Source organism: Ammospiza caudacuta, chromosome 3 (assembly GCF_027887145.1).
Source record: "Ammospiza caudacuta isolate bAmmCau1 chromosome 3, bAmmCau1.pri, whole genome shotgun sequence".
NCBI lineage: Eukaryota > Metazoa > Chordata > Aves > Passeriformes > Passerellidae > Ammospiza > Ammospiza caudacuta.
Genome location: NC_080595.1, coordinates 54,295,296 through 54,309,535, shown reverse-complemented (window position 1 = coordinate 54,309,535; position 14,240 = coordinate 54,295,296). Strand labels below are relative to the sequence as shown.

At 41.1% G+C, this 14,240-nt stretch overlaps 1 protein-coding gene across 17 annotated transcripts in view; it reads left to right on the top strand.

Moving 5' to 3' along the window:
* The first annotated feature begins 447 nt into the window (after positions 1–447).
* Positions 448–14,240, top strand: part of REPS1 (RALBP1 associated Eps domain containing 1) — a 63,953-nt gene continuing 50,160 nt past the window's right edge. For all 17 annotated transcript variants that reach the window (XM_058802592.1, XM_058802597.1, XM_058802591.1 and 14 more), the window contains exon 1: positions 448–686. In XM_058802592.1, coding sequence (XP_058658575.1) covers positions 534–686 — 153 coding nt within the window. In that variant the 5' untranslated portion in view covers positions 448–533. The remainder of the gene's footprint in view (positions 687–14,240) is intronic.

The window sequence follows — 14,240 nt, the reverse complement described above, 5'->3', positions numbered from 1 at the left end:
TTGAGCAGCTTCCCGGGGACCTGCGCCATCCCGGCCGACCCAGAGCGGGACAGCGCCGAGCTCGGGCCCGGGGGCCTCCCCCGCGCCGCCACACCCACAGGGGGCGCTGCGGCGCGCCCGGGGCCCACGGACTACTACTGCTACTACTGCTGCGGCCCCCGCGGCCCCCCCGCCCCCAGGGCGCCGCAGATGGCGCCGGCACCGCGGGGGAGGGCGGTGGGCCTTCGCCCCGCTAGCCCCGCCCCTGGGCCCGGCGCTTCCGCCGCCGCCGCCGGCGCGGAGGGGGCGGGTTGCCCGCGGCGCTGGGCGCTCCCCACGCCTCCCTTTCCGGGCGGCGGCGCGCGCAGGCGCGGGGGAGGTGCGCAGGCGCGCGGCCGCGTGGGCGGGCGGGCGGCGGGGGGAAGGTGCGAGCAGCCGCCCGCGCGCGGCCGCCGGCGGCGCGTGTCTCCCGTGTGTGCCCCCCCAACCCCCGCCGCCACCGCCGCCTGCCCCCGGCCCCGCCGCCGGATGCGGATGGTCCGCGGCGCTAAAAGATGGAGGGGATGACGCTGAGCGAGGCGGAGCAGCGCTACTACTGCGACCTCTTCTCCTACTGCGACACCGAGAGTACCAAGAAGGTGGCGTCCAACGGGCGCGTCCTGGAGCTCTTCCGCGCCGCGCAGCTGCCCAACGACGTGGTCATGCAGGTACGGCCGCCGCCGCCGCGCCCCCGGGGGTCGGCGGGCCCGGGCACCGCCCCGTCGTGCCGAGATGGCCCCGGCCCGGCCCTGCCCTTCCCCTCCGCCCGGCCCGCGCCCCCTGCCCGCCCCGCAGCCCTTGGGCGGGGGGCATCCTGCCGGCGGGGACTCGGGGATCGCAGAGTCTGTGGGGTTGGGAGGGACCTGTGGAGATCATCTCGTCCAACCCCTGCCGAGGCAGGGTCACCTAGAGCAGGTGACACAGGAACGCGTCCAGGTGGGGTTTGGGTGTCTCCAGAGAGACTCCGCGACGTCCCTGGGCCGCCTGTTCAGCCCTCGGTGTAAGGAGTCTCTGCCTCGTGTAGAGGTGAAACTTACTGTGATTTAGTTTATGGCCATTGCTCCTTATCCTGTCGCTGGGCACCACTGGAAAGAGCCTGGCACCATCCCGTTTGAGATATTTATGTGCATTAATGGGATCCTTTCTCAGTCTTTTCTAGCCTAAACAGGCCCAGCTCCGTCGGTCTGTCCTGATAAGAGAGCTCCAGACCCTGGTCAGCTTTGTGTCCCTCCACTGGACTCTGTTAGCTCCTTGTCATTCTGATACCGAGGAGCTCAGGACTGGACACAGTAGGACGGAGCTGTTGTGTGACCGGCCACCTGAGCCCCTCCGGCTGCGAGGGAAGGGCAGGGGGCACAGCGAGTTGTGCACCCTGTGCCAGCCCCTCTCCCCTTTTGCACTCCGACTGCAGGGCTGGGAAGGGGCTGGTGATGTCTCTGCTGGCAGCGCCCAGCAACTGGTAGGAAAATATTCCATACCGACAGAGGCCGTCCACAGTGTGAGAACTGTAGAGTGTAAAACTGAGGGTGAGTGAGATTGTCCCCATGATCTGCTGATGAAGAACAGCATAGAAGGAAATCTATGGTTTTGTGCTGTTAAGAGCTACTGACACTGGTCCACTTTACCTAAACCATGCCATCTTTTTTGGACATCACTTGCTGGCAGGTATTAGTTTACCTGTAGTCAGCCAAATGTTTCTAATAACAAAAAATGTGGTGTTAAGGATGACACGGGCCCATACTTCCAGTGTGCATGTGCACAGTTTTAGCACTTCCTTGGCCAGGCTATGTCCAAGACCTGTAGCAGTATTGCAGAGCTACCTGCATAGGAAAGGGCAAGTCTGCTTTGGTGTGCGTATGTGATTATTTGAGGAAGGTATTCCCAGTGAACCATTCTTATGAACAGCTATTTGTAATAATTTGCTGCTGTTGCAGTTCGCTCTGTCATTGTTCAGTGCTTTAAAGTTTACATGGTCTTTTAAGCTGCTGTGGGTAAAGCTGTATTTAGAAAGCCATGCCGCCTTTTATGCGGTTTCATCCTCAGCCTAGTGAGATAAGCAGCCCTTTTAACAAAGTATTAAACTCGCTATTGCTAGAAACACAAATTGCAGGGTACTGAAATTCAGTGCCAGGAGAACACTTACTGACTAGGGTTACTGTTGGTGTGTTTTGGGCCTCCCAGCTTGGTTAGTTGAAATGAGTTTAAGACACAATGAAGTGGAAGAGGGTTGAATAAGAAATGGTTCTTCCTGGTAAAGCCAGTAATCTCTTATTTGATGACTTGTTAGACTGGACTTAATGGTAGGAGAGTCTGCATGCTCTATTATGAGTAAGGTTTCTCAAGGGCCACCCATGGCTGCTTTTTGTGTGTGGCCAGCCAATTTCAGAAAAATCATCCCAGGGAAAGTGAATTTTTACATCTTTGCTGTATTTAGAAATTTCTTTTACATAAAACTTGTCTGAATCAGTGTACAGTACACTAGTACTAGAGACTTTGTGCAGGAATTTAGTGCAAGAACTTGGAAAGACCTGGAATTCTGAAAACAAGTGTCCACAGATTATATCCTTGTCTTTTGCAGAGGAGGTCAGATATTTTCCTGCAAAGTAGACTGCATCTGAAGAAGAGAGACTACTCAGGCGTCATTCCATGGGTCCTAAATAAATTAACTCAAGAAGCAGACCTGGCTTATCACTCTAGTGATCTCAAGGAGAACCTTGCAGTTAAAATGGCAAACAAGATATTAGATTGCCTGAGGAATGGGACTGTAAATAGTACAAAGAGAGTTGAAATGCTCTTAGCAGTTTGACCCATTATGAGTATCTTGTGCAGTCACAATTGGTCACCTCTAAAGTACCTCGTAGTTTGAAAGTAATTTAGTTGTCTAGCTATTTTGCATTCTTCTTAAGGTATAGCTCTACACCAGGTTAACAGAGGCATGAATATATTGTATTGGGATTCTTCAGAGGGAAGTTGCATTTGATGCTTTGAAAGCCGAGACTATGTAACTTAAACCTCAAGATGAAATAGCTTAAGAAATAAAGAAACCCTGTGAAGGAGGTGGAATTTTCTTTTGACCATATGGGTGCTGTGTTTTTACCTGTTTATTTGAAGCACCTGATGCTTGTGGGAAAATGAACTTGATTCAGTTACCCAATCCTTACATAATCCTGGAATGCAAGTGTAGTACTGGTCACATGAATGCTAAGTACTTTTGTAGGTGTGCAAAACACAGCGTAAAATGGTCGCTCTTTAAGCTCAAGGGGGCCAAGCAGTCCTGAGAAACTACTTTGTAGTTTTTCCTTTTCAATGCTACAGGTTGGTAGGTACCTTTGAAGAGTTCAGAACTGACTCCACTGGAAATGAAAATGTCTGACAGTCGCATTTTTAGACTCATAACTTGTTTTACTTGCAAATCTGTTGTCCAAAGGCTGGATATATGTGCAGCCTTTTTTGCAGAGTTGCATCCTTGTGAGAGATCTGTCTCCCAGGAGCAAATGTGTGTCTCATTGTTCCTAATCAATTTCATTTCTCCCTCTGAGGGACACTGTCAGCTGCCTGTTTAGTGGGGAAAAATGAACATATAGAAGACTGAAACAGTTAAGGGTGTTGTATGCTGAGCTACAGCATCCTGGAAAAGAAAAACTAGATGTCTGTTTTGTACACATCTACAAAAGGACAGCTTTATCATCAGAATAAAATACCATACCAAAGATGCATGTGTCAGAACACCAGTCTCTATTAGCCCACATTTCTTTTGTATGCACATCCCTGAAATGAGCATTAAGGTAGAAGACTTGCATAAAAGAGCGAATAATAGTATCTGTGTTGGGGTAAGATGTCCAGCTACTTCACAACAGTTATGAGTCTTCAGATCACTCTCAGGGTGTGGTTTCACATTGCAGCTGACAAAAATCTAATGGTGAGTTGGCACTGAAGAAGGTGCTCCTGTCTTCCCTCAGCCTTGTGTTCCTTCTTGCAGAGATACTCGTGCCTGTCCAGTGCTGTTGTGGCCAGAAAATTAATCACAGCTTTTTTGTTGGTTATAACTCTGTATCAGGTGACAGTGGGGTTGAATGAATGTCAGTGCTAGCACAAGAAAGGAGGCAGGAGAACTCTCTGACCAAAGGGAAGTAGAGAACTTTCTTTGTTCTAGAGCAGTTGGATATTTTAGTTGTGACCTGGCATGGGGTTTGTTAGCTTAAAGCACTGGAAGATGGAGCTGGCTCTGGCTTTCCTTTGAACAGACAATGAGCTGGTCCAAGGAGCTTGTGCAGCCAAAAGTTAGAAGGTTGCGTCAAATGTAGTTTTCACCTGCCTCATCTTGTATCTCAGTTACGTGTGCGTTGGTGTTTGTGTGTGCAGGCAGCATGACACAACACGAGTGACCCTGAGGAGCTGTCACCCACCATATTTATGCACTTCAGGAGCTTCCCTTTGCTGGAGTTCCAGCCTGGTCCTGTGCACTGGATGTTAGCTGGGATTCCTTGTGCGCCTTGATACAAAAGAAACGTAGTTGCCTGTTCTGGAGTGGCTGCACGGAAGAGCGTGCTCAGGGAAATTGGCTTCAAAGGCGTATTTCACATCTGACCTAAAATGCTCTTGTATGTATGCTAATAAAGTCAGTTTTTGGTGTCTCTGCAGTGGTGGGGAAATTTCTTGTAAAAGCTACACTTAGCTAAAAAATGTATTGTGAAACTCTTTACTTGTGTATGGAATGAATATACTAGCTGTTCCATTTGATTTGTAGAATTCTTACTTAGGTGAGTTAATCACAGAATGTTTTCTGAATTTGTACTCTTGATTATGAATCACAGAAACTTCACCAGACAAGAAGCAAGTCAGTGGTGCATATGATACTCATCTGAAATTGAGTCAGAGCATCTTGCTTTAAAATACAACATTACTCTATAACTACAATGTGTGAGTATTGGCATATATCTTCTCTAAAATGAATGAACTGTCATCTTCAGTGCTGGCATTGTTCAGCAATGTTACCTAACTTCTAATTTAGTGTTAGAAAGTCTTTGACAGATGAATCACACGGTTATGCCCACTTACTTCAATTACAGTAAGCTTATGTTAGTCCAGTAAAAACCTAGTGTAAAGCTATTTTTAGCTCTTGTTAGCCACTTTCAAGCTTTTTGTTCATTTTTTAAGGAGTCTTTATGGACAGATTAGTTTTGCTTCTTCTTGTTTCATTGATAGGAAAAATTACACTCTGGTTGTCTACCTTAACTCTCTTAGTTTGCTGCCCTCACATCAGAAGTTGTAAGAAAGTGCATACCCGTGATGCAGCTGCTTCATTGAGAAGTCCATACTCTGGGATGCAGGCGTGTGCTGCCTTCTGTTGTTCTTGGGGTCCCAGTTTTTGGCAGACAGAGGGAACAGAAGATGCAGTGGTGGTTTTCTCAAATGCCAGAGCTCATTTGCTGACAGGCAGCACAATTATAAATGGAATTACAATCCATAGGCAGAACATGACAAAATGAAATTGCAGGTTCTTGATTTAAAGTATTGGCTTCTTTGTTGGAAAGTGGCTGTAGAGAGAAAGGCATCTAAGAAAATAACAGCTTGTTCACAATTATGGTGTTGTTGCAGTTACTGTTTCAGTGAATTTTCCTACAGAAAGACTACCAGTTTGTCAAATCAGTAGGGTCTACTAAATGCCAACTTTGAATGGAAGCTGAGCCAGGGCATGCTTAGGATTGCCTGTTTGGTAGAGTCATGCAGAAGACTCACACTCATTCTGGTTAATTTTCTGAATTTATTATTCTTTCAGAGCTGATGGGGGAAAAAAATCAGAATTCCTTATATATAGTGGATTTCATGCCTTCCTTTTAGTCATAGGAATTTGAAGTATATTTAAAATAATAGCACTTTTAGATCTTTAAAAAAATGTATGCTTTGTAAAAAGCTTTCTTCTCTAATACTGACCTATAACTAGTCTGTAACAGGCTGAAATGAAAAAAATCACTTTAATCCAATTCATACATTTTGTTTGCTTGAGTTTTTATTTTTTTTATTTTAAATCTTAAATTAACATGTCACTTAGATAAGATATAAAATTAGTTTAGACTCCTTCTGAGGCAATGTTCACAACAGTCATTATCAAGGTATTTTTCCAGTGTAGATACCTCTACCTGCAGCAATTTTCCTACTAATCTGTAGTATGTTTTTAGCTTGAGCACTATAAAATGGATGAATCTGTAGACTTATGACTATAATGTTACCTAATTTACATATAATTTTACATGTTTATATATTTTCATATAAAACGTGTTTGCACACATGTATTATGCTGTATCCCAGTCCTCATTTAGTAAACAAGAGTTGTTAAAAACCTGTTGTAAGTGCCTGGATCTGCAGTTAAAAATATCTGATTTGTGAATCACCTATTTTTTCCTTTCAAATGTCACTGTAATAAGGTATTCTCCTTTCAGCTGAGCAGTAGGTTAGCTTTGATTCCCTGTATTGATGAGATACATAAGACTGTACTTTCTGTTAGTGCCAGGAATGGCTTTTAATCTGCTGTTCCTGTGAATTATGCTTTGAGTTTCTGCAGAATTCTGGTAGAAATGTTTAATTAAACATTACTGATATTACTTTCACAGAGACTGCAGTGGGCTGAAAATTAATTTATTTTTACGGTTAATTAGTTGGAGTGATCTCATATCTCTGCAGCATTTAGGAAGAGAACAGTCTTTTTTTTTTTGCAACAAAAGGTAGGAAGTCATGGCAAAACTTTAGGACTTTAGATTAAGTCTATTAGACTTACATTTGTTTTTAGTGGAATTCTTGGTGTAATTGGTTTTGCGACTTTGAAATTGATATTCATACTGTACAGTCACTTACATAGTAAATAATTCGTTCATAATTCTGTATGCCAACACAGCACTCAGATAATTCCAAGTATCACAGCTCAGCTTAGTTTGAAAACTAAGTTTATATAAAAAAGCTTATTCTTTTCTTTTTAAACATGCTGTCAGATGACAGCAGGGGTGATTAATATCCTTTCTGACATAACTGGATAGAATTCTAGAATCAGAAATATCAGGGCCTTTGGCAAATGTAGCTGTCTTAGAATCAAGTTGGCTGTACGAAATTATGGATTGTAAATTTGATCTTTTACTGGTAAAAGCAATTCTTTTGTGTTAGAAGTTTTAAGTACTTGACTGACTGTGAAAAATGGCAAACATGCCTTCATCTTAGTCTAATCTTCAGTAAATGTTACTGCAGATCCTGTGAAATTACAGGACTTTGCTTGCAGTCTCTGTGACTTTTCAATTGTATTTACTAGCTCTCGAAATATTAGTCCTTGCAGACAAGTTTCCTACCTGTTTGGTCATAAATATTCACTGGTTTAGGTTAGTCCTTCTTGTAGAATTCCTAGATGTCAGATTGGAATTCTGCTTTTCTTTTAAATTAGTTTGAAGTCAGAAGTGAGTGTGGGAAAAATATGTTGACTATCAGATTTCTCACTGCAGTTCCAATAATGATTAATGTAAGAGTATATTTCCCTCTTATTCTCCTTCCTTTAGCATTTCTGTTCACCATAAGGATATTCTTAAGCCAGCAATGTAATTTTTTCTAAATTAATGTACCAAGTTAGTGATCATGTTCATGACTTGCTTCTTTTTCCACCTGGGGTTAGTGTCTGAAGAGTTAAATTATCCCTACACTTGTTATACAAAAAATACAGCATAACTTAGGCATGTCTGACTATGTATAGGAACTGTGTTTTGAGAGCTTAAAAGACTTGAAAAAGATGACAGTCTGACCTGAATTTCTGGAATGATTGACTGCTGATGTCTAAAATGCTTCTGAAGTAAGGTAGCAGAGCAGTGAGTAGGCTCAGTTTTGAATGTATCTTTCAACTTCAGTAATCCCAGAAAAGGATGACCTGGACTGAGCTGTGTGAAATTTAGCATTAGGTGCTGACATACTCCTGTTGCAGACTAGTAGTTGGGAATTTTGTAGAAAAGTCTGTTGTTATTGTTACAATAGTGTGAATGACTTGGTTTTTCTGATTTAAAGCATCTTAAAAGAAACTAAGACCTGATGTTAACAGTAGAGTCTCAAGTGCAGCTCTGTAATTGTGCAGTTTTTAGAACTTTAACCAAGGTTTGTTTAAACTTTGATAGACACATCGTTAAGGCTTCTTGGCCTCCGTGGGAGAAATAGAACAGTGCAAAGCTAAATAACTAATTAACAGTGCTCAGATTGGTACTCAGAGAAGAAAAGACTGGGATGGAAAAGGAGTGTAAAGTAATCAACACAGTAGCTTCAGGTAAACTTAACTGGATGTGCTCAGGAAGAACAGGAACAGACCAGGAGAGTCCTTTTTGTCCAGGCCACAGCATGACCACTAAATCTGGGACCAGTGAATGCCTTAATCTTCATTTTACATTAGCAAAAGAACCAGAAGCTTGTGCTCATTTGGAGTTTTTCTCTGTTAGTATTGTTCTGGCATAGTAATGGAAGGTGATGTGTGGGGAAAATGTTAAAACTGAAAAAGCAAGAAAGTAATTATTAGCAAAGATTATCAATCACTGGAATGCTTCAATTATAGAGAAGGTCTGAAAAGAATGAAAATGTCCATATAAATGCTCCTCTCTTCAGCTTTTAGTATTATCGGAAAAATATTCAACTTAATGCTGCATGATAGGAGTATCCACAATTAGAATATATGTGAAGTATCTGTATCTCTCCAGTGCCTGCTGAAGCTAGATGCTTTCTTGATAATTAAATACAATTAATTCCATTCATTTGTTTATGCTAAGGAAGATAAATTATGTTTTGAAGATCACTAGAGCTTCAGAAGCTTCAGTGTTATTTACTCACATAAACTTCAACCATAAGAACAAGCAAACAAAAGTTTGCTTGCTTAAAGTTAGGGCAAATGTTAGGGCAAATACTTTTATGCTTAAAGTTAGGGCAAATACTTTTGAAGACTAACTTGATTAGTCATCATAAGTATTCAGTTGGACTTTCAATTATTGCAAGAATAAGACCAAGTGCCTCAAAAGATTACAGACAAAGAATGTAATTCTTTGTGCCAGCTGGGGCTTGTGTGCCATTTCTGCTTCAGGCTTTGCTTGTCAAAAACATAAACTGCAAGCCTAAAAACCAAGTTCCAGCTATCTGATGTTGACCAGTGAGAGGTTCATGCTATAAGATTCATTACAGTTTGTTCATAAAAACTTGTACTTTTTCTATTGTAAATAAAGCCTGTGAGTAAATAACTTCTGAAGCTCTGCTGAGGTGTTTGTTGGTTGTACAGTAGACAGATTCAGTTTAATAAAAGTGAAAATAACTAACACAGTAACTTTTTGTTGGCTTACTGAGTGGAGTAATCACATTGTGCGACCAGACGGATAAGCAGCAGTTACTGCTCAGGAATGGGGAACTGCAGCTGAGAGCAGAGGAGGGAGGAGCTACTTAGGTTAAGCAGTAATGTAAGAGAACACAGGTATGTGGAATATCTCACTTTAAAAGAGCCTCTCTTTATGCATCAAAAATGAGAAATGGTTCTTGTAGTTCCCCAGGCTGTCTTTTGCTGGTTTAGATTTTTTTAAAAATTTCCAGTTCTTCTGGCTACTTTATTACCATTTCTGTTTGTAAAGTGTCTTTCTCGTGTGCACCTACTGTGCCGAAGGAAAAAAAGAAAAAGCAGTAGAGAAAGTCTTAATACAAGCAAAGGGCAACTCTGCCTTGAAGTCTTCCGGGTGTGATTTTTTACTTGGGAGGATGGTAGTTGCTTTCTAAGTGAGTGTTCATCTGGCTATCTGTATTTTCCTCTCTTGGTGCTACTGAACCAATCAGAAGGGTGTAGAATTCTTTATTCTACCCTGTTTTTGAGGGTGTATGACAACATTTTCTTTGAGTTGTGGTCAAGTAGGACAGTCAGTTACTCTAGATATTTGGAAAAATGGATCCTCTAAGTCAGGGTTTATAGTTACATGTAGGGTGCATCTACCTTATCTTTGTGGATTGATGGGTGGTGGTTGCCATGTACTACCAAATCAGAAGAGAATTACTGACCTCTGGAGAGCCATAGAGCTCTGTGTGAGAGACTCTGCAGGTCAGATTCATGTGTAGAGCTTGTAACAGCTTTTGCAGAAGCTGTTAGTAAGACCACAAATTTTGATTGCAAATGGAAAAATCAAAAAGCTACTACTGCATTAGGAAGTGTCTTTAACAAAAGAGGCTAATCCTCTGGGAATCTACATGCTACCAGGAACAACAAGAGGTGTTGGAATGGCTCGAGTTCAGCAATTACCTAAATGTAACTGTTTCAAAAAGCACCACCAATAATAAAAGTTCTGTGAGGTTTTTGTGTGTGTGTGTGGTGTTCAGTTAATTCACTTGTTAAGAATTCATCTGTCATAAATCAGAGTTTTAAATTTCTGGTGATTTTCACTACTTTTCTATTAGCAAAGTAGAAGCATGACTCCAGATCTGACAACCTGTACTCAGGGAGTGGGCATGCTTGTAAAACAGATCCCAAAGTACAGGGGCAGAATAATTCCTCTGAGCCTTAAAGTACTGGGTCATTTTTTGAACAGCTAATTATTTCTGATGTGATTAATTCTGAAATTTCATTTAACTGAAACAGATGTATGTTTGACCCTGGAATGACCTGTAAGAATGGAAATCTTAGCTCTAAGTATCTATAGAGAATTAATTGTCCAAGCGGATGAGTAGCTTTTTCTTCCCGATGGCATTTTAGCAGTCTGCTTCCACTGTGGATCTGTGCAGTGTGAAAATCAAGGGCAGAGAAGTATTAGGAGGAGCTCAGACAGTAAGAGACTGTAAATAGTTTACTGCCAGAGAGCGTGTGTTGTCTTGGAAGTCCTCCAGCACTATTGGTTTTATTTCTTTCAAAGCCTGTGTTCTGAAGCCAGGTTTGTGAAATTGACTGAGATGTATCTTCATGGAACAATCAGTGAAACCTTACTATTTGTTATGCAACCAAGAACAGCAATGCCCTAAATATACTCTGTGCCTTGGAATTCTTAGTATCAACTGATTAACTATATTTACTACAATGCCTAAGTACCTAATAAGATAAATGTACATATTAGAGGTAATTTTACACTGGCTGTTCAGCAGCACATGAACATTTTCTGCTTCACACTGACTGAATATTAAATATAGCAGTATTCAGTATCCTTCATAGATGCATTTTGCAAATGATCTTTGGATAGGTGTAAGACTGTTGAAATGTTTGCAATGTGTTGAAGCATAGAATTCAGAGCAATACTTGGACTGTTTCTTTTAGTGGCATTCTTTTTTTATCTGTCTACAATTGGTTTTTTATTTGTGTCTCACCTTGTGCCAAGCTTTGTGGAGCCCTGTGAAGAACTGGGTCAGAGAGTTGATTTGGTTAAATATAGCACATCAAAAGAAGGATCTTTGTCAGTTCTCTGTCTTGTTCCTGTTGCACAGTGCAACAGCTGTTGCATCTGTGAAGGTACCTGTCAAGGGATATCTTTGAAGAGAAGTTAAAAATTCTAACTAATATTAGCAGACTAATCAGTATTGCTTTGTCCAGTTGGCAGTAGGTGAGAGACTGTAGTTGGAAAACTGTGCCAGGCTGTGGTCAGCGATTAGTGAGGTAGATTGAGATAAATGAAGTGACAGGAATTGATCTAACAGCAGTTGCAGAATAATGTGATTAGAAGATAACAGACTGGGAGGACAGAAATGTATTCAAGCTAGGAGTGAAGGAGATTTTCACAGTTCTTCAATGTGTAGGGATGGTCAGGGGTTTTTTCCACTGCAATAGCAATGATGAGGAAACTTTTTCAACTTACATCACACATTCCTGAATTACATTTGCGGCTTATTTTGTTGTAGCTGAGGTGAGTGGAGTACGTGACTTCAGGATAGCATCATTGTAGGACAGTGTGTTCTAGAAACCAATTTGAGGTTCTATTCCAATAAAGTTTTAAGTTGGAAAACATTCTGTTTTATGTTTTCAGTTTGAAGGCTCATCAATGAACTACTGCGTATGGGATACAGGAATAACTGTTGATATTATACATTTTAAAATTTTAAACTGTGAATTAAAATCAGTCCACAATCAGTTACATTTCTATTAACTAACAAAACTGAAGCAAGATATATTTAATTTTTTATCTTTTGTATCTTAAGTAAACAACTTTTTCTAAGTTTTTCATTTGAAGGTTGTTAATATGCACAGTAAAACTCAAAATCATTTTGTAAATATTGAAGCACGAGTATATTTTTATGGTTTGGTTTAACTCAAGTTTGTATCAAATATATATTGTATAATAATGTGAGAACTTGTTTTGTATTTCTGGTGCATGGTTTACATGGAATTGTTCATGGTCTTTGTTAAATTTAAACATAAGAGAAAACTTTGTTACTGTAAAGGTGATCACTCAAAGAAGTTGTCTGTAGAGGTTGTTGAGTTTCCCTACTTGGATATATATACTCAAAATCTCAGCTGGACACAGTCCAAAGCAACCTGCTGAGCCTGCTTTGAGCAGGGGGAGTGGAGCAAGTGATCTCTAGAGGACCTTTGCAAGTTCAGCTATTGTGTGATTCTGTGTAGGGTTTCTTTGTGTTTAACAATTTTCGTGTTTATAATCTTGGTGTAAGACTTCTTTTTTAATCAAGTGTCCTAGTTTGGATGAGATGATACAAAAGGTCCTCCTCTAGGTTTGTTCACTCCCCCTCCCATGAGCACACAGCATATCTGTTTTAGCTTCCAGCCTGCTAAAGTTGTCTTCAGGTCTTGCCTCTTGCCACCCTCTGGTATGGAACACTAGGTACTTCAGTAACTCTCTCCAAGCAGATGAAATATTTTTATCTTTACTGTGTAGGTGGCATGTATGATGCTTCATTTATTGTTTTAGCATTGAAGTCATCCCTGTTTAAATACTGTTTTACTTCTGCATGAATAATATTTACAGATAATGGGCTTCATTTGCCTTGTAGAAGAACCTGGGGGCAGGGAGACTGTGATATTCTGGAAGACACTCCCAGAGAGATTTCATGAGTTCTGGGAAGTGTGTTTCACTGCATTTGATAGAGAAATTATTTGTTCCACTTCACCTGGCATTTGTAAAGGTTCACAAACCTCTTGAAGTTCAGGGGCCTCTTATTTGAAACCTATAAGGGTTCTAGAAGGCATCTGCTTGAAGCAGTGCCCTTTGACAACATACTGCTTCCCAGCCATGTCTGCTTTTTGCCAACTCCTGATATTTCTGATGCTGTTGTTACATATTTGTGGTATGATGACTGAGCATGCAATTTAGTAATTCACAGCTACTGCACAGAGGTGTGATTTTGTAAGTTTTTTGTTTGTTTGGGGGTTTTTGGTTTTTTTGGGGTTTTTTTTTTTTGGTGTTTTTTATCAAGGGAGTTCAACAGTTCTGGAGCTGAGTTGTTTGCCTTACTCTAGTAAATTGCAGTAGTATGACCTCAGGTTCTTTATATCTAAGGAGATTAAAACAATTGTGAAGCATTTTGTCTTGAAGATGGCGCTGCATTCCTTGAAGAGTTTAGGGAAATTCCTTATCCTCTCTCTTCTTAAGCAGATGAAAGCCCTAAATCTCAGAGAAGCAGTTATTTGATATCTTTTTTTATTATTCCCCCATTCAGTATAACTTATTACCTGTTTCTTGTTTAAATCCCGCTTCAGGGAATTTCCAGGTATGCTGTTTTGAGTATGTTTGGGCATGATGTCACTCAGCAGAGGAGTTTCCACTAGATGCTTGCATCTAATGATTTTTCTCAGCCTTCAGTCATGTTTCAAATTAGGTTATATTCTGTATTTGAAACAGAGGACTCCTTTAGCTAGCTGTGAATGGATTTGACACCTCTTGTTCAGCAGCAGCAGAACATTCTTTTTTGAGGGGGGTGGGTAAGACTGGGTGGTTTTTGTTTTTTGTTTTGGTTTTTTTTTGTATCCTTAGCTTTTTGCTTTTCTTGATACTTACATCTGGTGTATTTATATAAATTTATTTTGAATCCATGCTTACCTTTTCTTTCCTTTCTCATACTTACCTATCACAGTAGCTTAGTTATTCAGTTTTTAACTGAAGTTTTTTTCCTATCAGGCAGTACTGACAAGCTCCAAGAAAAGGTAGTTTGTAGTTCAGCCGTGACTTTAAAATTGATCAGAGCCATTACTGCCTAATGATTCCATAAGCTCAAAATGCCTCTATCATTGCTCCTTTTCATAAGACTCA